At 32.3% G+C, this 27319-nt stretch overlaps 1 protein-coding gene across 1 annotated transcript; it reads left to right on the top strand.

Moving 5' to 3' along the window:
• Positions 1-36: 36 nt before the first annotated feature.
• Positions 37-20451, top strand: LOC134827645 (intermembrane lipid transfer protein Vps13D). Its single transcript, XM_063840381.1, has 11 exons — positions 37-385; positions 739-1520; positions 2773-4398; positions 5293-5917; positions 6075-6227; positions 6927-9583; positions 9643-9845; positions 12055-15499; positions 16943-17155; positions 17212-20070; positions 20132-20451. The coding sequence occupies exons 1-11, from the start codon at positions 289-291 to the stop codon at positions 20204-20206; spliced, it is 12735 nt and encodes a 4244-aa protein (XP_063696451.1). The 5' UTR covers positions 37-288; the 3' UTR covers positions 20207-20451.
• Positions 20452-27319: the final 6868 nt, after the last annotated feature.

A 27319-nucleotide genomic window follows, 5' to 3' on the forward strand; every position in this document is an offset into this window, starting at 1 on the left:
GTGCGAGATGTCATGTGTTCAAAAGAGTGGCAACACGACAAAAACAATCGAGAAATCGCGTGAATTTTGCTCGTTTTTTGCTATTTAAAGCCCGAATTTAGCGGAAATTTCGTCAAAAACGCATTTTCGAGCACTCGGTGCATCGCGTTCGCATCAAATTCATCAAAATTACTTGTGATAAAGCGCCCAACTCTGTTATTTCGCATCACGTAATTCCCAGAGTCCAATGTTTCAGCAATTTCTCGCCTCTGAACGACATTTCTGGCAGGCAACGCAGCAATTTGAGAAATGTTACGCGAACTAATCGCCTGGGTACTGAACAATTATCTGGGCAAATATGTGGAAAATCTAAATACAGCGCAATTATCTGTCGCACTGCTTTCGGGTAAGTCGTCATTAGCCATACGTGAGCTATAAATGGAATGATTCCGTCATCTCGTGCCAGTTGTTGTTGTTGTTAATTGCTCTTAGATGGCAAAAGCAAGACAAGGTCGACGAGAAACTCGTATCAGTTTAGGGGTGAAAATGAGTCATCCCAAGATACGCAACTCGTTCCGTATGTTTTTGTTATGTAATGAGCAATGTGTGTGCGATTCAAAAAAAAAAGTGAAACTCGTCACACATACATTGATTTATTGCAAATTTATACCGGTCCCGGTTCGTAAACATTGACTTTGTTTACATCTGTAATTCGAAAATTTCATAAAAAATTAATAAAATTTTAATTTTTCTTCACAGGCGAAGTCGAATTAGAAAATTTACCTTTAAGACCGGATGCTTTACGTCATCTCGGACTCCCGCTGAAGATCCAAAGTGGCTCAATTGGCAAAGTAAAGTTGCAAATTCCTGTCACAGCGTTTCGTACAGCGCCATGGTGCATCCAAATCGAGCAAATTTACGTCATTTGCGGACCCTTGAACCTCGACGAATGGGATGGCGAACAAGAACATCAAGCCGACTTGGATTACAAGTTGTCCAGTCTCGATAGTTTGGAGGCACGATGGCGTGCACATCTCGAAGCAGGTGCCTCAGGCAGTTATTATGCGTCCTCGTACAGTGGTTGGTTGAGTTACGGATCGTCGCTCGTGACAAATATCGTCGAAAATCTCCAACTTAAGATCAATGATGTGCATTTTCGATATGAGGATACAATTACTGTGGAAAATTGTCGATTTGCTTGCGGTGTGACAATTGAATCGCTTACCGCGGAATCCTGTGATAACAATTGGGCATCGAGTTTCAATACGAACCAACAATTGTCCTTTAAATTAGTGGAATTGAATGCGTTGTCGCTGTATTGGGATCCGCTGATACACGATGAGACGTTGAGTGAAACGAATTCCAAGGAGCTTGCCGATGTTTTGTCCCATATTAAGTTTCAGCATGAGTATATTATTCAACCGGTGAGTGCGCAGGCGAAATTTAAGCGCGATCGGAGCGTTTCCGCGTTACGCACACGCAATCGCCCACGACTCACGTGTGACCTTGTGTGGAATGAAATTGCAATATCGCTGAGTGATGTAAGTTTTTTTTTATCTTTATCAATTAGTTGCTTCAATTTTTCAAAATTTTATCATTTGTATGTCAAAATTCCATGATTTAATTTGTAAATTTTTAAAAATTGCATGAAAAATTACTTTTTTTCTCTTTTTTTAAATTTGAAAAAAAAATAAATTTTCATTGAATAATTTTTCATCTAAAATTAGAATTATTAAAAATATTTTTAACAAAATTTCTGACGAATTTTTTGACAGTCATTTTTTTTCAAATTTTTTACTCAAAAATTCTGAAATAAATTTAAAATTCGAAATTTTCATTGAAATGCTTTAAAAATAGCAAAATATATAAAAATGATTTAAATTTAGCAAAAAAAAAATTTAATTAAAAAAAACTCATAATTTTTCAAAAAATTTTTTGAACCATTTTGGTAAATATTTTGTCATGAATTATCTTCTCCAAAAAAAATTTAACAAAATTATTTTTTCATTCAAGTTTGATAAATTTTTTTGGGAGTTAAGTCCAAAAATGATCAATAAAATATTTTTTAAAATTTTTTTTTTTCAAATTATTTTATTTTAATTTTCTTTTTTTTTGAAATTTTTAGTGAAATGCTTTAAAAATTGTTCAAAAAAATTTATTAAATATATTTTTTTTAATTTTTCAAGAAATTCTTAAAAAATTAATCTTAAATTAAATTCTTCTTAAAATTATTTTTCACAATTATTACATATTTTTTATTTTTTTTTTAAATTTAATTTCAAAAATATTTTAATTAATTAAAAAAATAAAATTATTTATTTATTAAAATTTAATTAAAATTAATCTCAAATTAAATTCTTTTATACTTCGATTTTTAATTTTTTTTGCGAATTTTAAATATTCATACAATATTTTATAGCAAAATTATATTTTATCATGATTTTTTTTTTAATTTTAAAATTTTAAATTAAATTTTTATAAAAATTAAATTTAATTTATAAATTAAAATATTTTAATTTTAATATTTTTTTAAATTTTATTATTCTTTTGTATTTATAATTTTAAAAAAATTTAACTTCGAAATTTTCTGATATCAATTTTTAATTAAAAAATCTCTATTGAAATACCATAAAATTGACAAAATATCTAATGACCTTCAATGAAATTTTATATGAAAAAAAATTAAACTTTTTTTTGCCTTTTTTAAAAAATTGTAGAACAAAAAAATTGAAACAACATTATCTTTTCATCAAAACATGCAATAATCAATCAATTTTTTTTTTATCTTTTCAGAAACAATACCGTCAAATGGTTGAATGCGTACGTGGTTTGGATGACATATCAAAATACCGCCGGTTTCGTTTGTTGCGTCCTTTAGTGCCCGTTAGCGAGAATCGCAAGGCATGGTGGTTGTATGCGGCGCAATGTCATGGTCTTTTAAAATACATCAACTGTGATCCCAGTAGAATTGCCAAAGAAAATCTCAAGTACATCAATATTTATACGAAAATTCTTGCAAACCCAAACGAAACGTTGTCGCCCGAGAACAAAGAATTCAAAGACTCCGTCGAGAGCGAACGAAATTACGAGGAATTGAAACTTTTGCGGGAGATTTGCATGTTGAACCAACAACCAGTGATAAATGTGCAAGCAAAACGACAGGAAAACGCCTCGAAGGGACGTTCAATGTTGCTTCAATGGTTTCCTCAGATGTGGTATGGCAAACAAACGACTGACGAAAGTATCACGGAAGACAATTTACTCGCACTTGACGACTCAAGAGGCTTGGATGACACGAAAGAAACGATCGAAGATGAAATTTTGAATGCATTGGCGGATTCTGTGGAAAACGATTCGATTTTGAAACGAGATGCGGTCTTTGGAAAATTTGAATTTACCTTGAAAAAGGGCACTTTGGATATTTGTAGCGGCGGATTTGGCTCTGAATTGACGCCAATGTTGCAATTGCAGTTCGAAAATTTGATTTTGAGTGTCGAAAGTCGTCCTCGATCCGGATCACATTTTCTCGGTTTGAGTCTCGGATCGATTTTACTCAAAGATCGGATAACGCCAAATTCAGAATTTCCGGATTTAATAAAACCGCAAGTGAAAGATGAAATGTTAAGTCGTACGAAATCAGGAAGTGTGAGAAAAACACAAAATAACTCGACGGAGCCTCTTTTTCAGCTGGAATACGAAAAACGACCTTTGGCATTAGTTGCTGACTATCGTTTGCTCATAAAATCCCAATCGCTGGATATCGTGTACAACGTTGGCGCCGCAAAATGGTTACTTGACTTCGTTTCGCGCCCGCATCAAATGTCAGAAGCACGAAAAAAGATCGAAGCAATGAAAAATAAGACAAAAAAAGAAATTATGAAGAATTGGGAGCAAATTCTCAAAGGTCACTTGAGTCAACGGAAGCAATGGGCATTCGAAATTGACATTTCGGCGCCGCAAATCATCTTTGTCGAAAATTTCGCGGATAAAAGTGGAAGTTCAATTGTCGTTGTTGATTTCGGAAGACTGCAATTGACGAATAATGTCGTTACGCAACGCACAAATGGTCGAACGAATGGCGTTGTGCAAGATGTTTCCATCAAAAGTCCCGGCGGAATTGAGAGCGATGATGAATCTGACATGTTTTTGACGCCTTGCTCGACGCCGCCCGGTTCAGAGACAAGTAATTCACCGACTTTGGTGTCGGCAGCCTCAGATCCGTTGTCGAATTCGGAAACGTTGAATGTGATGGATGACATTAATGAGGGAAATTTGATGGATAAACTGTATGAACGGTACAATTTGGATTTGACAGATTTGCAAGTGCTCGTTTGCAAAGGAAAGGAACGATGGAATTTCGCGAGTGCAAAAGGAACGTCGACGTTGCATGTGTTGGATCGATTCAATATTTCATTACAAGTAAGTTTTAATTTTTTTTTTATTTTTCAAAATTTTTCTTCATTTTTTTATTAAAAATTTTTTATCAACTTTTTCATAATATTTGTTCAAAATTAAATATTTCATTAATATAAATTTTTAGATTTTAAAATTTTTTATTCATTTGAAATTTAATTTTTTTTGATCAATTGAAATTTTTTATTTGAATTTGAATATTTGTTTAATTAAATAAATTTAATTAAATTTTTTAATTTTTTTTATTTTCAAAAATTCATATAGATTTCATAAAAGCTTATGAATAAATTTATATATTTTTCGAAAATTTTATTAAAGTATTTATTTTTACTTAATTTTACTTTTTTTTTTAAATTTTATTTAAATTTAAATTTTAATTTAAAAAAAATATTTATTTTTTAAAAATTGATATAATTTTTTTTTAATTCTATTTATTTCTATAAATTAATTTTTTTACTAATTTTTTTTTTTTCAATTTAAAAATTAATTTTTAATTTTTTTTAATTATTTAAAAATAAAATGATTTTTCTTATCCGGTTTTTATTTTTCTAATCTTTGAAATATTTTTTTTATTTTTATTTTTTTTTGTTTTAAATTTTCCAAATATTTATCGAAAATTCATATTTGATAAAATTATATTAAAAAGATTTTTTTAAAATATTTTTTCAAATTAATTTTTTAACTTGATTTTATTTTGTTTTTAATTTAAAATTTTCTTACAATTTTTTATTTTTATAAAATATTTTCAGTCAAAACAATTTAATTAATTTTTTCAAAATATTTTTAATTAAAAATTTGACCAAAAATTTGGTTTAAATTCATTTTTTTGAATTTCGAATAAATATTTCACAAAAATCAAATTTTTTCTTAAAATTTTTCTTATTTTTTTTTTTATTTTAGATCGAACGTCGAATCCTTCACACAACAGATCCGCAATATCCCAGTTTGACACTTTTGGGTCGTCTCCCTCGTCTAAATGTGCACGTGAACGAAAATAAAATTGCAGCATTGACACACATGTTCAACATCATCACGCGAAACAGTGTTTTCGATTCGCCCATGAAGTCAAATATCGAACATCCCTTGTTGGAATCGTTAAGTCAAGAATCGCACGACGAAGACACTTTCGCCGAAGAGATGAGTCATCGCGAATCCAATAAACTCGTGATAATGCAATTTTCCGTCGATCAAATGTCTCTCGAAGTCCAAAGCAGAGGTCGAAGTATTGCCGAATTGCAAGTTACGGGAGTTCGTGCTGGTTTGACGCAAAGAGCGCATGAAACAAATGTCTCGTTGAGCGTTCACGGATTGTTGCTTGTCGATGCAATTCAATCATTTGGTCCGGATTTCGAACTTTTGATCGCAAGTCATCGACACGTGGGCATGGATAGCGTTTCGGGCAGTTTGAGACATAGCGAGCCATGTTCTCCGTGCAGTCCAGGATCGCCTGATCCGAATCAAATGGAAGATCGGAGACCAACGAGCCCGATGTCAATTCATAAAGCGTTGAGTAGCTTGACAAGAGGTAATTGTTTTGTAAAGTTTTTTCGTTTTTTGTTATTTTTTATGATTTTTGCATGAATTATTTATTTTTTACGTTTTTTCTTTTCATTTTTCGTTCCGTTATGTTCAATTTGTGTCGTTTTTATTTTGTTATGAACATAATCGATTCGAATAATCAGCTTCGTCTCCTTATAATAACTCAACAATTGGCGCGATGGATGACTTAGATGCGTTAATTGTGGTCGACATTCAATTTATTGATGGAACGGGACTCAACGACGACGTTTCTCATCAAATTGCCAACATTCAGTTTAATAATTTGGATATTATTGGTAAGAATTTTCATGTTTTATTGAAAAAAATTAATCAAAAATGTTTTCGATTTCAAATTTTTACAAATTTTGGGATTTTTTTTGTTTCATTGATTTCATAAATCAAGTGTTCAGAATTTACAAAAATGTTAAATTTTTGTATTTTTTGACCAAAAATTTTTTAAAACATCAAAAACTACCATTAATATTTATTTTAAAATTAAATATTTTATCACTTTTTCAAAATTGTATGGAAAATTTTTTTTAAATTTTGAATGAATTGAATTTTTTAAGAAAAAAATTAAATTTTGAATTTTTTAAGAAAAAATATTTTAAAAAATAATATCCACATTATAATCGGTTTAAAATTCAATATTTTCTTAATTTTTAATAATTTTGAAAAAAATTAAATTTTTAAGAAAAAAAAAATTTAAAATTTAAAAAAAATTTTTGAAAAAAAATTTAGAAAAAAAAAATCAAAAATTAATTTTAATAATTTCAAAACTCAATACTTTTTCAAATTTTTAATAAAAAATTAATAATTTTTTAAGAAAAATTTCCAATATTTTAAATTTTTTAAAATTTTTTAAAGAAAAATTTCCATAATTTTTTATTTTTTGACAAAACAATTAAAAAATTTGAAAAAAATAAATCTAAAAAAATTTTTTTTTTTAATTTTCAATTTCGAATTTTTACTAATTTTTTTTTTCTTTTTTTCAGCAAATCAAGAAACCATCGTCGAATTAATTGGATTCGCCAACCGCGTTTTCCCCAAAAGTCGCAAACACTCAAACATCGTGCCCCGTTTCCAACCTGATTCAAGTCAACTAGACGACTCGTCGTTAGAAATCAACCAACAAGAAGCCCCATCGAATCCCGTTCGCACGGAAATCACTTTTGACTTTCACCGCTTGAATATTCTCATCTTGCGAGCTTACATGCGTGATAATTATTTGGTTGCTCGCAAAGTTGGGACCTTGACGTTGTGCGAAGCGAAGATAAATGCAACTTTATCAGATACTGTCGAAGTCACCGGATCCCTTGGAGGCTTACAAATTCTGGATTTAACACCCGAAGGCGTGAATCATCAACGAATTTTGTCTGTTGGAAAGGATCCTTTGACAGATCCGCCGCCTGTTGATACGCACGATGACTTATTAGCATCTTTGACGAACGAAGTTTATCGCGGAAGCGGAAATGGCAACAAAATGGAACCGCTGAAGGAGAAACAAGCGTTATCTTTTGCTATTACGCGTGACATTAACATGTGCATCGATGTCAAAGTTCGCATGGCTTCTGTTTGGTACATCCATTGTGCGCGATTTTTGCAAGAATTGACATGGTGCGCCACGGAATTCAAGCAATATCTGAAAACTTTGGCGAAATCAATCAAAGAAAAGGCTGCCGATATGGCTTTGGGTCTTGTTCAACCGAGAGCTGATAGCACAAGTACCCCCATGAAAAGCGCAGAATTTATTAATTCACCTCGGTTACAAAGACGCTTGAGAACGATGTCGATGAATCGCACTCCCGGCGAAATTTTCAGCAATAACAACTTGAAATACGAGATAAAAGTCGACGTTGTACTCGAAACTCCCGTGTTAGTGCTCCCGCGGAACAGTAGCAGCCCACAAGTGTTTGTCGCACATCTGGGTAGAATTTCAATAACGAACTGTGATAAAGAAAAGACAATAGCGAATGATGCGATTTCTGTTAAAAGTGACGATTTTTTGAAAGAAAACTTGAAAAACAGCACAAGCACGGAAATGTTCGACATGGATTTCGATCCGGGCGACGTAAAAAGCGATGATGGCGACGAAAGTACCAAAGTTGAGACAATTGATAATTTGGAAAGTTACGCTTTGGAGATAAAAAACATGAATTTATACTCACTCGATACCACAAACCGTAAAGGATTTCGTCTTTCAGCGTTGCCCAGAGCTGAAGACTTTTATTCTTGTCAAGCGGATGCGATTCCAATTCTGCATGACACGGCAATAAGACTTACAATCGCTCGGGATTTGGAAACTTCCTTCGATTTGAACGCAGATTCCGTGATGGAGAGCAAAGATGTCTTAAATATCGTTGGTTCGGTCGTAAATCCTCTTCGTGTATCGCTGACGAGACAAAGTTACGAACAACTACTCGAAACAATCGATAATATCTTCAAAGTCCCGCCGGATTTGGCGAAACCTCCTTCAGATAATGTGCTGGAATGTAACAAAAGTAAGCTGGATAATATCCATGAGGAACTGGATGAACCTGATTTGGCCTATAAACGACGATTGTTCAACCAACCGAGCGTTTCGGACCAAAAACCGAGTTTACAACCGAAAATTTTGTTCGAACTACCAATTTTGATCATCGAATTGAATAATGATAAAAATAATCCGTTAATAGAAATTGCTTTGAGGGAATTTTGCGTGAATTATGAGCAAAAAAATTCGTTTGAAACAGCGATTCAGGTGTCTTTGCGCTCCGTTCAGATGGAAGACTTGTTACGGGATAAAGAATCGAACCAAAGAATCATGGTTGCCTCGTCGACGCAGGATGCCAATGGTGATCGCTTTTATTCGTCGTACGCTTCTTACTCGTGTCCCGATTTAGCGGCTTTAATTCATCCCCGGGAAGAAATGGGATATTCCCTCCCAGATAAACTTGACAATACTTGCCCGTTTCCCACGTCGCAAAAGCAACAACAACAAATTAAGCCTGTTTGTCCCGATACGCCGCCGCCATCGCCGCAGCCAAAATCCCGCGAAGATAATCTCGTCATCTACAACTCGACTTTGGTGAATCCCGAAGCTCCGAATTTCCACACGTACTTTCATTCGCTGCGTCAAAGCAGCTCAATTGACTTCAATAGTCTCGATTTAGTCATTTCCGTGCAAAGTTGGTTTGTGCTCCTAAACTTTTTTGGTCTCATGTCTGACGATAATTACAACGAACAAAAATCCCCGGTGAAAACGGAACAAGAAGATGCTCAATTATCAACGGAAAACACGAAATTAGACGTTTCCGTGAGAAGTTTGAATCTCGTGCTCATGAACGATGACTACGAAATGGCAAAAGCGAATGTTTCGAACGCGCATTTCCTGATTGCCAAACATGAACTGAACAAAACCATCGAAGGGCGTCTCGGATCGATTTATTTGAACGATTTGACGTCACATGGGTCAGTTTATAAAGAGCGGTTTATGACGAGCGGCAATGAAGCACTCAATTTTGTGTATAAATCGGATAATAACAGACATCGGGAGGACTTGGATCCGGATGCGACGCTCAAAATTCAGATGTCATCCGTGAAATATGTGCACACGAAACGATTTGTGGCGGAAATTCAAAAGTTTTTCAGGGATTTTTCGCAGTTGCAGACGGTGAGTTTTGAATTTTTGTGTTTTTGAGTGAAAATTTTTTTAAATAAAATTTTTTTTAGCCTGTGATTCGGAAGATCAAGACTTCAGACTCGCTGTATAATTTGCAACAAAAGCCGATGAAACTGGCGTTGGAGATAAATGCTGGATCGCCAATCATTTTATTGCCGCTCTGTGCCAAAAGTGACCAAATTATTGTCGGAGATCTCGGAGAATTTTCACTTTATAATAAATTTTGTCTCACTGGCGATGATTTTACAATCAGGTAAGTCGTTGTTGACGTTAAACTTATTTTAGAATATTAAAAAAAAACGAGTTAGACATAAAATAATCCATTTAGCGCAAGATTTGACAAAAATCGCTTTGACACAGTTTTTGAACATCTTGATTTAGTTTTTCAAAAAAAAAAACGAGTTTGTGCTCATAAAATATTTTTTTTTTCAGTTTCAATTTTTTGGCAGTTTTGAGTTATAAAATGATTAAAAATGATAAATTAGAGCCCTCTGACAAATTTCAATCCATTTGGAGCAAGATTTGACAAAAATTGCTTTGACACAGTTTTTGACACAGTTTTTTTTGCTCTTGATTTAGTTTTTAAAACAAAACTATGTCAAAGAAAAAATTTTTTTTCAGTTTCAATTTTTTGGCAGTTTTGAGTTATAAAATGATTAAAAATGATAAATTAGAGCCCTCTGACAAATTTCAATCCATTTGGAGCAAGATTTGACAAAAATTGCTTTGACACAGTTTTTGACACAGTTTTTTTGCTCTTGATTTAGTTTTTAAAACAAAACTATGTCAAAGAAAAATTTTTTTTCAGTTTCAATTTTTTGGCAGTTTTGAGTTATAAAATGATTAAAAATGATAAATTAGAGCCCTCTGACAAATTTCAATCCATTTGGAGCAAGATTTGACAAAAATTGCTTTGACACAGTTTTTGACACAGTTTTTTTGCTCTTGATTTAGTTTTTAAAACAAAACTATGTCAAAGAAAAAAATTTTTTTCAGTTTCAATTTTTTGGCAGTTTTGAGTTATAAAATGATTAAAAATGATAAATTAGAGCCCTCTGACAAATTTCAATCCATTTGGAGCAAGATTTGACAAAAATTGCTTTGACACAGTTTTTGACACAGTTTTTTTGCTCTTGATTTAGTTTTTAAAACAAAACTATGTCAAAGAAAAAAATTTTTTTCAGTTTCAATTTTTTGGCAGTTTTGAGTTATAAAATGATTAAAAATGATAAATTAGAGCCCTCTGACAAATTTCAATCCATTTGGAGCAAGATTTGACAAAAATTGCTTTGACACAGTTTTTGACACAGTTTTTTTGCTCTTGATTTAGTTTTTAAAACAAAACTATGTCAAAGAAAAAAATTTTTTTCAGTTTCAATTTTTTCAGGCAGTTTTGAGTTATAAAATGATTAAAAATGATAAATTAGAGCCCTCTGACAAATTTCAATCCATTTGGAGCAAGATTTGAAAACATAGCTTTGACACACTTGATTTAGTTTTTAAAACAAAAATGTCAAAAAAAAATTTTTTTCAGTTTCAATTTTTTGGCAGTTTTGAGTTATAAAATGATTAAAAAATGATAAATTAGAGCCCTCTGACAAATTTCAATCCATTTGGAGCAAGATTTGACAAAAATAGCTTTGACACACAGTTTTTTTGCTCTTGATTTAGTTTTTAAAACAAAACTATGTCAAAGAAAAAATTTTTTTTCAGTTTCAATTTTTTGGCAGTTTTGAGTTATAAAATGATTAAAAATGATAAATTAGAGCCCTCTGACAAATTTCAATCCATTTGGAGCAAGATTTGACAAAAATTGCTTTGACACAGTTTTTGACACAGTTTTTTTGCTCTTGATTTAGTTTTTAAAACAAAACTATGTCAAAGAAAAAAATTTTTTTCAGTTTCAATTTTTTGGCAGTTTTGAGTTATAAAATGATTAAAAATGATAAATTAGAGCCCTCTGACAAATTTCAATCCATTTGGAGCAAGATTTGACAAAAATTGCTTTGACACAGTTTTTTTGCTCTTGATTTAGTTTTTAAAACAAAACTATGTCAAAGAAAAAAATTTTTTTCAGTTTCAATTTTTTGGCAGTTTTGAGTTATAAAATGATTAAAAATGATAAATTAGAGCCCTCTGACAAATTTCAATCCATTTGGAGCAAGATTTGACAAAAATTGCTTTGACACAGTTTTTGACACAGTTTTTTTGCTCTTGATTTAGTTTTTAAAACAAAACTATGTCAAAGAAAAATTTTTTTTTCAGTTTCAATTTTTTGGCAGTTTTGAGTTATGAAATGATTAAAAATGATAAAAAAAACTTTTCTGTTAATAATTTAGGGGAAAATTTGACATAAAATAGTTTTAATATACCTATTTTTGTCTAACTCGTTTTTTTTTAATTCTAAAATAAAATGAAAAATTCTTCAAAATAAATACTAATTTTTTTTTTAATTTTCACAGCAAACACAAAGAAAACTCATCAATCCGAGAGCTGTTGGATGTCATGACAGTTTATTTGGTTCACACGGATATCTTTACGGGCACGCGTTGTCCCAAAAGCGTCGACAATCCCCAACAACCGATTCCCGGAGTGTCTCTCGACATGGGAAGTTACCTCTTGATGAAAAATGGCCCAAGTTTACTCAAAGACAAGTGTCACTTGACGCTTCAGGTCGAACGAAATTTGGATACTTGGCGTTCGCACAACATTCCTGACATCAGTGTACATGGCACATTATCAAAATTGGAAGCAGAACTCGATTTAGAGCAATACAAACTCATCCGAGGCTTTTTGAGCTTCAATCTGGGCGAACCAATCGACGATTTGTACGAACAAAGTTGCGAAATATTCGACTCACGCATGAGTTTGCTCGAGCAAGAGCAGAAAAAGCACGAAAATGTTTTCACAAATTTATCCATAACTTTAGAGTTGCAAGACGTTTCGGTGAGATTAAAACTCCCAACATCAATAGCGATTGCGGAACCGCCTCACATCCAACATGCATTTGCAACGCCCTTAGCTTGCATCAATTTCATCAAAAGCACGTTAATTGTCGACTCGTTCAGCGACGGAAGTCAAGACATCGATTTAGTGTCAAAGGAAATTCTAATAATGGATTCGCGGGACTCGTATCACGCCGAAGACGCCAAACGGAACGTTTTCACGACAATTTTACAACCAATTAATTTTCGACGGGGCACGGATTTAGTGCAGGCGGAGGTTCACAGCCGGAAAAGAAATGATCACACAAAATTCACAATTCTACTGAACAACATGCGATTAATGGCGATCCTAGATTGGCTTGAAACAGTTCGAGATTATCTCGCACAATCCGCTGAACCGCCGCAAGAAGTCATTTTTAGTCAATCCAAGCCGCAGGAAAGCAACGAAGGAGCTGCTGCAGTCGAAAACATGGAGCTAAAATTAAATATCACGGATTCTGAGCTCGTTGTCGTCGAAAATACGAATCAATGGGACACGAACGCTGTCATTTTGAAAAGTACCACTGTTGTCTCATACCGCCCGACAGATTCGAACAAAATTATTTCCCTCAACTTGAATAATTTGGAAGTTTTTTCGTGTATTTTGGGACTTGAGGAAGATACGGCGCTGTCAATTATTGATCCCGTCACTATCAACTTGGATTTACGGAAAGGTGTCTTAGATGCACACATGCAAAAACAACTGATCATCCGTTTGTCATATCATGATGTCAAAATGTTCACACGGATTTTTCAATCTCTCAAGCAACAACTCGAAAACGCCCAAAATATCTCAAAAAGTCAAAAAGAGACGTCAGAAAAGCTTCAAAATCCACGCGAAACGTCGTCAATTCCCAATCAATCCGTCCTGAAATTAGTTTCGCTCGGATTTCACATCTCCGATTGTCTCGCGGCACTGGAAAAATGCGATAATCAACTCGACGAAGCTGCTTTGTGGCTCACACAGAATGCGGAACCCGTAAAAATGGCTGCTTTAGCAACACCGAAGCACATGCCAAACCCCTTAGACATCCTGGAAGTCGAAATAAAGGCAAATTGCATCAGCATCACTGTCATTGACGATTGCAAAGATGCCGATGTCCCACTTTTAGAACTTTCTTTGAGCAATATTTCGTTGCGGCAGGAGTTGGGATCGAAAATTCATCACGAAAACTCGTCGTTATTAGCTTCGAGCATTATTGGACCGGGAAGATTCAAAGCGGGGCACTTAAAAGCGATAATTGGAAGTGATTATTACAATCGGGAGCTCAGCGGATATGAACCGCTAATTGAACCTTGGAAATGTGAGGCTTTATGGAGTTATAGTTATGCCCACGCGAACAGCCAAGATGATCGATTGCACTTGAAAATCATCAGCAGCGAGGTTTTACGAACGAATTTGTCAAGTACAGCGATGGAATTGTACCAAATGGTTCGCGATAACTGGACTCAGGATTATTATTCCTCTGAAAGTAACGAACGACAAGTTCAGAGTCCAACAAGTGGGAATTTCAGGAGACGAGTCCCTTTCATCCCGTTTGCTTTGAAAAACGATACGGGGATGAAAATGTGGTATTCGAAGTTGGTAACAGCGCCCGGCGTCGCTACAAATTCAAATATTTCGCGTTTTGAGCAAGGCAGATGGGTCTTAATTGAGCCGGGAGCTTTGGTTCATTTTTCTTTTGAGTCCTCGACGAAGCAGAGACATCAGGATTCGCATAAAATGAACTTGCATCAAATCGCGGTGCGTGTCGAAGGTTACAATGACGTGGGTCCCGTGAGTGTCGACAAGGTTGGAGTTTACTTCAGACATGCCAGACCCGATTATTCGGAGGAATTTGGGGATTTGCCGAGGGCAAGAATCGTTTTTGCCGTCACCATGGAAGGATCGGCGCAGAAACTCATCACAGTTCGTTCCTCGTTGCGACTTCAAAATCGCCTCGACAATCCAATTTTGCTGAAAATGGACAATCTTTATGGTTATTTGAATGTGCGGAATTGGCCAGAGTCGAAAACTGTCATTGTTCCTTCCAACGAAATTTATAATGTGCCTCTTAGTCATGTGCATGCCTTTCTTTATGTCAAACCTCTGAACCCGAATATCGATTTTACGGAGCAACAAGTTCAAGTTCAACGCGATACTTCGGAAACGGGTCGTGTTCAATTCGATGGAAACGAATATTGGAACAAATATGAGGCTTGGTTGGCGCGAAATGCGAATAATTCGCAGTCAACGAACAATTATCAGTTCATCGAACGGGGGATTCATTGGAAAGATGTCGTCGAAATGGGCGAAATTTCGCAAGAATTGAAGCAATGCGGAGCGAATCGCGATAAATTTTACAGATTTGTCGTCGCGATCAAGAAAGAAGCTTTTCCGTCGAAGGAAAATAGTCTCTTACCTGGGCATACGATCACTCTGAACCCTCCGCTGAGGTTGCATAACTTGCTTCCATGCGAACTTCTCTACAAATTGCCAACCCAAAGTCACGGGAGAATCGGACAAAGTCGTACAGCGAGCATTTATGAGATAGATTTGGAAAAAGGAGTCGAACTTTATATCACACTCGATGGATATCCGGGTTCGGGAACGCTTTCGATACCAATTGTGCAGTTGGGAACTGTCGAAATGGATTTGAAACTCACCGACGTCAATGGCAGAGTGTTGATGCTCAATGCGAATGTTACAGTGACGAAAGGACAAGGCGTGCAAATTTACATCAGTGCACCATTTTGGCTCGTTAACAAAACCGCGTTGCCGTTAATCTTCAGGCAAGAGGGAGTGCATCAAGAAAGTGCCGGGCAATATGCGGAAAATGAACAAGCGAGAATGGTTTCGCCTTTTATCTTTTCGTATTCGGACCCAGATTCGCATCAAGCTTTGGTTGTGAGGTTGGGAAAACGTTATGGATTGACGAATCCGGTAAGTTTGTATTTAAAATTAATTTATTAAGAGCAATTTTGGATTTTTTTTTATATTTCAACCTCATAATTTTTTTTCGTAATTTTCATTTTGAGAGCCCATTTGATAATTTTTAAGCTTAAAACTGATCAAAAATCATACAAAAGTGCTTTAGATGCCTTTCATAAGCTTAAAAATTGAAAAATAAATAATACGTAAAAATTACGTAAAAAATCGTAATTTTCATCTTGATTTGATGATTTTCAAGCTTGTAACTTTCATCATTTTCGGAGGAATTTGGCGACTTGCCACGTGCGAGAATCGTTTTTGCCGTTACCATGGAAGGAAAATTTATTTATTTTATAATTTTTTGATAAATGATCAAAAATCATACAAAAGTGCTTGAGAGCCTTTTGATGGTTTTTAAGCTTGAAAATTGAAAAATAAAAATACGTAAAAAAAAAAAAATACGTAATTTTCATCTTGAGAGCCCATTTATGCCTTTCTTAAGCTTGAAAATTGAAAAATAAAAATTACGTTCTTGAGAGCCCATTTGATAATTTTTAAGCTTGAAACTGATCAAAAATCATACAAAAGTGCTTTGGATGTCTTTCTGATGGTTCTTAAGCTTGAAAATTGAAAAATAAAAATTACGTAAAAAATACGTAATTTTACGTAAAAAATACGTAATTTTCTTCTTGAGAGCCCATTTGATAATTTTTAAGCTTGAAACTGATCAAAAATCATACAAAAGTGCTTTGGATGCCTTTCTGATGGTTCTTAAGCTTGAAAATTGAAAAATAAAAATTACGTAAAAAATACGTAATCGTAAAAAATACGTAATTTTCATACAAAAGTGCTTTGGATGCCTTTTGAGAGCCCATTTGATAATTTTTAAGCTTGATAATTTTTACGTAAAAAATACGTAATTTATGCTCAAGCTTGAACTGATCAAAAATCATACAAAAGTGCTTTGGAAAATCAAAAATCATACAAAAGTATAAAAATTTTAAAAAATACGTAATTTTAAAAAATTTGAGAGCCCATTTGATAATTTTTAAGCTTGAAACTGATCAAAAATCATACAAAAGTGCTTCGGATGCCTTTCTGATGGTTCTTAAGCTTGAAAATTGAAAAATAAAAATTACGTAAAAAATACGTAATTTTACGTAAAAAATACGTAATTTTCATCTTGAGAGCCCATTTGATAATTTTTAAGCTTGAAACTGATCAAAAATCATACAAAAGTGCTTCGGATGCCTTTCTGATGGTTCTTAAGCTTGAAAATTGAAAAATAAAAATTACGTAAAAAATACGTAATGTTCATCTTGAAATTTGATGATTTTTATGCCTGAAAATTGATAATTTAAATTATTTTCTCATAAATTATTATTTTTTGAAATTTTTCATACATTGAAACTTTAAAAAAAATTGAATAATTTTTTTTTTAATTTTTTTTTTCAGTGGAGTCAACCATTTACATTGACAAAAGACATTTTACATCGACACTTGAAGGCAAGTTTTTCGAGCGAATCTTTCGTCATCGGTATCGAAGTGCGTCGCGGAAAAGGAAAATATGCACAAACAACTGTCGTAACGTTCTCTCCGCGATTCCAATTGTACAACAGAAGCTCCTACAAACTTCAATTCGCTCAATTATGTTACGCAACAACTCTTGTAAGTTCAATTTTTCTCCTCAAACCATCAAAAATTAATATTTTTTTCATTTTTAGACTGATCCTCTTGCTCGTCAAACATTCATCGATGCTTTGCCCGGTTCACACACGCCCTTCCATTGGCCCAAATTAGATAAAGATCAAAAATTATGCGTTCGCTTGCCCGAAATCCCGGATTGTTTATGGTCTGGCGGCATTCCCATTTACGAAAATCAAAGTTTGTACATCAATATTCGCAACATCAATGGCGGAATGCATTTTTTGAGGCTCGAAACTGTCCTGCAAGGCGCCACGTACTATTTGGTATTCACAAATGCCGAATCTCTCCCGCCGCCCATCCGAATCGACAATTATTCGGAAGTTCCCATCAAGTTTTATCAACCAAAAACGCGTCATCAGTTGAAATCGAGCGTTCGAGCGCATTCCGCAATCGCTTATGTACTCGACGAACCCGACGGAAAACAAGCAATTCAAATCGAAGCACCCGGAAATGACACGTGTCAATGTCCTTTGATCGGATTTGAGGATCAACGATTGACTTATGAGAATTTTATTTACATCGCCTTCAGTCAAACCTTCGAAAATGTCCCGACTTTCGATAATGACATCACGAATTTCGATGTGAAAGCGTCACAATTGGTTCTTGGCGTCATCGATAAACGCGTTGTGCTCGTAAAAAAGCAACCGGGAGATCGTTCACAACTGTGGCGCATGAATAACGAGAAGCAATTGGAGCACGAAGGCTCATCGCCGCCTGCTGAACCGGGAAAACCAGGACAACAACGTCTCGTTTTGGATCTCGAGAGACCTCCGCAACCCATGGGCTACGTAAATCTAATTGTAGCTCCAGCAAATCCGCAACGACGCTTCACCCAAACGTGGAATTTCACGGATGACGGGCGCCTGATGTGCGAACACTCGAATTTGTGCGTTCAAGCAAGGGGCGGTTTTTACGGATTGCGTCCCGGAGTCGATGCCTGCCTTGGAATGATTGTGTGCGACAGTAAAGTCTTGAATGCGATGGGAGTTCCTTTCGAACAAGCGATAGAAAGACAAAAATTGCGTCCCGGATCAGGATGTTTGTCGGTTCGGTTCAAAATGGATGGTCCAATTAAGACAATCGAGATCAAAGATGTGAAGCAAATGACAAATTCGACTTTAGAATTTGATCCTTCATGGAAACACGTCTCACAAAACATCCCGAACTCGAATACGTTGCAAGGAACGGAGACCTTAACGTCAAAGAGTGTCAGTGAATTGCATGTGAATGTCACTCTGGATCGCGGGATCGGTTTATCTCTCGTTTCGAACCATCCGTGTGAAGAACTCGCTTATATCAGCTTGGAAAACATCGCTTTGGAGGGAATTGCAACCGCGAATGAGAGTTCTCTTCATTTGAGCATCGGAGATTTACAAATTGACAATCAACTTTTTGAAACGACGTGTCCTGTGATGTTATATACGGCAAAAAATGGCAATGACTCACCCACAAAACTCTCTGCGCTGCAATTAGATGTGAAAATGTTGCCATCTCCCAACAAAAATGCCGTTATTTTCGCCCTATTTCGTGTCAATTTGAAGCCCATGTGCGTTTATTTGGAAGAAAGGCTCCTTTTACGCCTCGCCGACTTCTTTGGATTGGTCAAATCCAGCCCAAGTCCCATAAATTTCCAAGATGAGAGCGATTATGAGGCCCAGCATGTTGTTACGAACGTTCTTGCAGCAAATGCCACGCGATATTACTTCGGAGATTTGCAATTAATGCCAACGCAGGTCCGTTTAAGTGTCTTAACCGCCTCAAAACTCCCGACAAAATTGAGCGAAGTGAAAAAAGGACTCGGATTGACACTGATAAAGTTCGAAGATGCCGTCATTAGTTTCGAAAAGTTCGTTGATCGACATCATTTTGAAACGTTGGAGGCTTATATCAACGCCATCAAGTCTCATTACAAGCAGGAACTCAAATGGCAGGCTGCTACAATCCTTGGGAGTGTTGATTTTCTCGGAAATCCTCTCGGATTCGCGAATGACCTGCAAGAAGGATTTTCTGGATTAATTTTTGAGGGTTCTGTGAAGTCTTTAGTGAAAAATGTCACACATGGAATTTCAAATTCAACGGCAAAATTAACTGAAACTTTAAGTGATGGTTTGGGAAAAGTCGTGCTCGATGAACAATTCTCGGAAACGCGTCAACGAATGCTCGAGGATGCATCTTCCAGCGGAAATGCGTCGCGCGATCACATGGTTGCCGGTTTAAAAGGTCTTGGCTACGGAATTCTCGGCGGCATGACGTCAATTGTCAAACACACGTATCACGGCGCACAAAACGACGGCATTCAAGGATTTATTTCCGGTTTAGGCAAAGGCATCGTTGGAACAGTGACGAAACCCGTCATCGGCGTGCTTGATCTCGCATCTGAAACAGCAAATGCCGTCAAGGAAACCAGTAAAAGTTCAAATCGGATCTTACCGAATCGGAAAAGGTTCCCTCGTTGCGTCACCGGAGCTCCGGGAGGTCTTTTACCGCCATATTCGTCACTTCATGCAAAAGGACAACAACATCTCTTCATGATAAATCGACGAAATTTCAACGAACAATTTATGGCGTACGAACCGTGCATGTGCGACAAAAAAGATTCGCAGTTGCGATTACTTGTGTCGACAGAAAACGTGTGGATTTTCTCAAAAACTGAGGAAGAAACGACAGTTGTGTGTTCCTATCACTTGAGCGAAGTGGTTTCATGTCATCCGGTATCTGTAACGCTGAATCCCGATAATCCCAAGTCCAAAAAAGTGCATTATTACATTGAATTCTGCTTGACGAGCCCATCGAAGAGTATTACGCCAAATGCGCAGGTGAAACGCCCACGTGTCAAATGTCAGAGCGAGGAAATGGCACAAATAGCATCGAGACATGTAAGATTTTTTTACCTAAAATTTTTGAAATTTTAATTAAATTTTTATAATTTTTTTTTAGATAACTTACGCCCGCAGCGTTTACGAAGAACGCGAACAAACACTCACAACTGACTCAATCAATGACCAATTCTAGATGCAAACTCGAAAAATCATGAGATTTAAAAATTAATATTTTTTTTTTGAGATAAGTTATCACATACTCTTAATTTTTAATATAAAAAAAATACATAATTATAGCCAATTTTTGTTCTCTATATGTTAAAATTTCCTAATTTATTATTTAAAATTTATTACAAAAAAAAGTCAATTAAAAAAAAGTATCCCAAAGACAAAAAAAAATTAATAGAATAATAATTTACGAGTATTAAAAAAATTTTTTTTCACAAACTCAAATTTTATTTTTCAAATTAATAATTTAATTAATTATTATTTTTAATTTATTAATAATTTACCTAATTAATTCAATTTAAATTTTTTAATTAATTAAATTTTTTTCAAATGTGAAAAGAAATAAAATTTCAGTTTTTTTATTCCCTGTATCTTTTAAAGTTACTATAAAATCGGCATTAAACACTTACAGCCTTGTGTCAATAAAAAATTTAATTTTTTTTTAAAATGGCACGAGCAACATTAGACAAATAATAAAAAAAATCAAATAATTGTAAATATTTTAAAAAAAATGTAAATTGGGTAAAAAATAATTATTAATGAAGTAAACCAAAAAATATATATAAAAATATATTTTACTAATTAAAAAAAACTAATAGTGATCTATCTATATAATATTAAAAAAAATAAAAAATGAAGAAAAAAAATTTTTTCATCGGATTGTTTAAATTAAAATAAATAAAAAATAAATATTTAAACGAAAAATAAATATTTAAACAAGGAAAATTAAGTTAATATGTACCTTACAATGTGTTACTATATATAATAAATATATATCATACATACATACATGTACTAAACATATAGATAGGAACACAATATTATTTAAAATATATAAAACGCTTAAAACTGGGATATTATGGATTATTCTGGAAGTGGTTGATGAAAAAAAAAATAAAAAAGGCCTTTCTTGATTAATTATTATTATTTGCAAGTAATATTTTTGAAGCAATGTTAATTTTTATTATTTATAAATTTTGATTAATTTTAAATAATTTTAAAAAATTTTTAATGTTAATTAAATAATTAAAAAAAAATCAAATTCAAGGGTAATTTTTAGAAATTGTAATTTTTTTCGTAGAAATAAAATTAAAAAAAATATAATTTAATTTGTGGTCCAATTTTATTCCGACAATCGGATAATGATGTGTTTATTTATCGTAAAATCGGGTAAGTAGTCAACATAACATAACATGGCAACGGCGCTGTTCCAACATTGTTTCCCTTTCATATCGTAGAATTGTATCGTCTACCTATTTTTTGATTCAATTTCATTATTATTATTATTTCATTGCAATCCATTTAAAACGCACATACATAACTATGCAACATATATCGGCAACAAACAACAAACAGGGAACATAAATGTGATACGAAGGACAAGTGTAATTGTTCGGTATGCGCATGCTTGACAAAGCATGGTTTGATTCTACAAGGTCGACGAACGCAACATATATACCGAAACTACATAATATGCGACGACGACAACACCGCCGCCATGCACATTTTGCGTTGTACATAACAAAATGAGGGTTATAGGAAATATTATACAAACGGCAAGTTAGGGGTGTCTGATGACCCCATTCCACCAAACTTGTTTTCTTCCTTCTTTGCTCCTGCCGTACGTCGTCTGCTATTGAAAATTTAGAGTTCACTCACACAGCGACACATCGGGAAAATTTGCAGGAAAATTTTTTTTTTATTTTATTTTTAACGTGTGCATGTTTTTGTAATTAACTGCAAAAAAAAGGAGGCACTTGAGACATGCGACACCGGCACATGGCATTACAATTTGCACCTACGATGACGATGACGATGACGAGGATTTATGTTGCAGTTGATTGTTTGTTTTTCCTGCATAGACGGAAAATCTTTTTAAGTAGGAGACGTCGACTTTTGTTCCGTCTACAACTTTTTTTTTCTTTCCCTCACTCTTTCACTTGTTTTGGTAGTTATGCATTTTCATTGTGGCGAAAATATTTTATTCATGGAAGCATGCAATTATTTGACTGCCAAAGTATAAAAGTGAAGTTGAAGATAAAAAAAATGTCTGGAGTGGTGCTTTGTTGTTTACTCAATTTTTTTTTTGTTTGGTTGAAAGGCTTCATTTTCCGTGCGGAATGAAAAAAAAATTATGGAGTTTGTTCATCATGAATTTTAATTCTTGTCTTTTATGAAGTTTTTTTTTTGAAAATAATAAGAGTTTTCAGACACTTGTAGGAGAAAATGTTGTCTGTCATGTGTTTTCTCTTAGTTTGAGGATCATTAAGCTGAATTGAATAGTTTCTGCAATTAAAAAAAAATAAAATATATTTTTAAATAAAAAAATAAATTTTAAAACAAATAAAATTTTAAATTAATAAATAATTTTAATTATAATTAAATATAAATTATTATTTAAATATTAAATATTTTTAAATAATAAAATTTATTTTATAAAAAAAAATATTAATTAAATTAATTTAAAAAAAATCAAATATTTTTAAAAAAAATTTTAAATTAAATAAACTCTCAAATTAATAAATAATAAAATAAATAAATAAATATTTTTAATTAATTTTTAAATAATAAAATTAAATTAAATAAAAAATATATTGTGAACAACTAAAAAAAATTAAAAAAAAACAAAATATATCAACTCTTAAGTATAATATTTTATTTAAGAATTTCAGTCAATTAATTTTTTTTAATTTTTATTGTTTTTTCTTTAACAAAATGAATAAAAATTTTTTAAATAAATTATTTTATATATATTTTTTTCAAATTCTTCTTTTATTTTTGAAACTTATTTGATATTTTTAATAAAAAAAAAAGTTTGATTAATAAAAAAAAATTAAATTAAACCCAAAACATATTCATATTTGCAGATTTTTAAATTAATATTTATCTAATTAATTATTTATTATTAATATTTAATATTTATTTAAAAAGCTTTAAATTTTAATTATTTAAAATAGATATTTTTTTATACAATAGATATATCTATAATAGATGTATAATATCTATTTTAAAAATTATATCTATAAAATATGTAATAATATTAATGTCAATTATTTAAATATTTTTTTTTTATTTTTTTTAAGAAAAATCAAGTTACTGTATCATAAAAATTTGAAAAAAAAATCAAATGTAATTTTTTTTTTTAAATTTAAACAAAAGAAAATTAAAAATCTTAAAAATTTAAATTTTAATATTATAATATTTTTTTTATTTAGAAAATCTTCGATAATTTAGAAGACGAATATTAAAATATAAAATTAATTTTTTAATTTTTCTTATTTTCTTAAAAACAATTTTAACAAATTTTTCAGAATTTACAACATTTTCAAATAAAACATTGAAATAAATTATCGCAAAATAAAACGTTAAACATGAAATTCAATTCTCAACTTGAATCATAGTTAAAAGCGATCTTTGGTCAGTGACCGTTGATATTGCACATGCAGTTTCTATTTTATATTGCATTCTTTAATGATCATCGCACGATGATGATACATTTTAAATTATTTTGCCTTGAATTGAATTTAACAACAATAATCAACTGCTCTAACGACGTCGCAGACGACAACACATTAGACGTTGTTGCAATAGAAAAAGGCAGCAGAAGACCAGCAATTGATACAAAATAACATAAATAAATCATATTTATTGGCATTTGTGATAAAAAAGAAGAAAATGCGAGCTGTTAAGGGAATGCAATTAAATATTTTGCATGGCATCGTTAATGGGTCATGCAAAATTACGAGTCTTTAGATCATCGACGTCGTCGTCGTCACAGGGAATTGCGACACAAAAAGGGGTAAATGTCCCTAAACTATGCCGTGTCAAAACACGCGCCAATAATATGGAGTAACATCACTCCGGAGAGTGTGGGGCGAAGCAAAAACAAAGGAATTGTAGTAACAACAACAACGCCAGACGCCATTCAACGCAAATAGAGGAAAATCGTTCCAGACAAATTTTCCTGCGCATCACAAAATTTAAAATTAACAAAAAAAGTCTATTTCCCATACAAAAAAATAAATATTTGACACAAAAAATCGCATTTGGGAGAAGATAGATGCCATGCCACTGCAGACACAAAATAATAATCATTCCGCACTATAAATCCAATTGATATGTTCAGTTCGGCTTACACACTCATTCATGCAGTGCGACGCTGCTGCTGCTACGGGCACAGAAGACGACACAATCGGTAGACAGTACAATTGTCGCATATTTTTTTTTTATGTAGCTCCGTGTACTCTCTGTTGTTGGAAGCGAAGCGAGTTGAAGGAAGCAATGACCTTCACCGACCTGTCTGAGATTCGGTCATCAGCCTTTTTCGATAAAATACGATAATAATAAAAAGAATCGCGTCGCTTTTTACAGGATATTTGACAAAATGCCACGTCGTCGTAATGCTGCGTTATTTGCGAATTATTTGAAATTCATACAAAAAATGTCAATAAATTACTTTTTTCTGAGCCACGTGTTTTTTTATGGTTTTAGTTATCAATATTCATGAAATTTTTTATTTCATGTTGTTATTTACGAAACGAAAAGGCAAAAGCTTTTTCTTAAGTTTTTGAAAAGTAACTGAGGGATAAAAAAAATAAATATTTTAAATAAAGATACAAATTTGAGAGAAAATTAATAAAATTTATTTTCTTAAAAATTAAAATTAATTTTCTTATTTTTTTTTTCAGTTTATACATTTCAATAATTTTTTTTGAAAATAATTTAATGGAATTAAAAATTTCAATATTAAAAAAACAATAAATAAATAAAATAAAAAACAAAATAAATGAAAAAAAAAATAATTAAAAGAAAAATATTTTTAACTATTTTTTTAATTAAATATTATTATTTTCAATTTATTTTTTTTTTATTCAAAATGAAATTAAATTTTTATCTAAAAAAAATATTTTAGTTTACATTTCAATTCGAAGCATTTAAAAAAATAATTTAATTTAAAAATTTAAAAAATATTAAAAAATAATTTATTTTTTAAGAAGAATGAAAAAAATTAAATAATTAATAGAAATAATTTAAATTTAATTTTGTTTATTTTTATAAATATTTTTTCAATGTCAATTAATTTTCTTTTATTTATTATTATTTAATATTTTATTTTAAAATTATTTAAATTTCTAATTATTTTAAATTTTATTTATAATTTATTAAAATAAAAGTAGAACCTTTAAATTAATTAAATGATTGAATAAAAATAGCAAAATTTTTCATGAAATTAACATTCTTATTTTTTTTACATCTCAATTAGGTAAAAAAAAAATTATTTGTAATTTTTATTATTTTTTTATATTTAAAGTTTATTTTTTTTTATTTTTTAACTTATAAAATATATAAATTTTTAAATTTATGAATATGTAAAAATTAATAAATTGTGTATAAAATTCTCAAATTTAAAATTTTTAAGAGCGTGATAAAAAATTATTATTATTTTTTTTTTCAGAAATTCATGTTAAATTTTACAAAAGCCTGACTTTGAAAAATTTCCATTGCCATTATCGCCCAAAATCGGTATGTATGTTTTGGTGTTGCACGTTGCCATGGAAATATGCTGTCATGCACCAGACATCGTCAAATGCAGGAAATAGGGGAAAATATATGCTACGGCACGGAGTTATGCTACCACTATCGCCAAATGAACGGGAGAGAGAGAAGCTATGCGGCGATGAATTTAACTTACATCCTACTGCTCCTATTTATGCTTGTTCCAGAATTTCCTTAACTCGCTTCGCCAAAACCCGATAGAAAGTCCTATGTTGTTATGTATCACTCCTCGCATTTATGTATGTTGGCATGTTTTTATGTACAAAATGTCTGGAATTTTCTATTTAGAGGTTATACGGAACATAGAAGGTTCAATGGCATCGGGCGAGTGTGTGTTTGTTTGTGTGTGCAATAATAATTTGTTGTGTTTTTTTTTTTGCCATAATACGACTCAAGTAGAGCATAATAATAGTCAAGTGGGCATTCATGACGATAATATTTATGATTTCGCACATATTTTTGCATGAGAAAGAGCTTTGTAACGTGCCAGACAGGAGACATTTTTAATTTATTCGACAATTAGCAGTCAGGAAGCTCATTTTTCGGTCTTTTATCGATCGATGTCTGGCAATTTTTTCATAAAATTTCTTCGAAAAAAAATATTTTTTATGAAATTCGGAGGAAAAACTTTATTTTTTATGAAATTTCGACTAAAAAAAAATTTTTTATACAAAATTTCAAGAAAAAAAATTTTTTTTTTCGAATTTTCAAGGAAAAAAAAAATATGTTTTTACGAAATTTCAAGGAAAAAATATTTTATATAAGGAATTTTCGATAAAAAAATTTTTTTTTTAAATTTTTGACGAAAAAAAATATTTTTTAAAAATTTTCAAGGAAAAAGTTATTTTTTTGCCAATTTTCATAGAAAAAAAAAAATTAAAATAAAATTGAAAAAAATATTTTTTTACGATTTTTTATGGAAAAAAAATTTTTTTTCGAGTTTTTGAGGAAAAAAAATATTTTTTTACCTTTTTTTTATACAAAAATCAAAATTTTTTAATGAATTTTCGATGAAAAAAATAATTTGTGACACTTTTCCTCGGAAATGAAAGTGCAAAAATGTGTGCTAGAAGCATTTAACATATTTCCTCCCTCTACCGCGCCGCCCATGAATCATCAAAAAATGCCATTTCTGAACTATATACACTTTTTACTGCGACGCCACAAAATTATTTCGCTTCCTTGCGTCTTCCCGTCGCTCGATGCCTGCAAAAATATCGCAAAGAATGAGTCTAAAGTGTAACATCCCTCTTCGACTGCCTGCTCCATCGCCCCAAACATCGAGAGAATATAGCGGAACATAATATTGGTCTATATACCATCCGTGTCGTACGGATAAGTGTGTGACTGTGTTATATAAATTTTAACTACTGTCTGGTCTCAAACCACTTTCCAACACCCACTGTGCCTCGTACGTGCACGCCAAAGAGGTTTTCAACCCTCAAAAACCGAGAAAAAAATCGTTTCGTGTTATTCAACTTGCTAAATTTAGCCGAAATGAACTAATTTCGTTGATTAAGCC

This window comes from Culicoides brevitarsis, chromosome 1 (genome assembly GCF_036172545.1).
Source record: "Culicoides brevitarsis isolate CSIRO-B50_1 chromosome 1, AGI_CSIRO_Cbre_v1, whole genome shotgun sequence".
NCBI classification, from domain to species: Eukaryota; Metazoa; Arthropoda; class Insecta; order Diptera; family Ceratopogonidae; genus Culicoides; species Culicoides brevitarsis.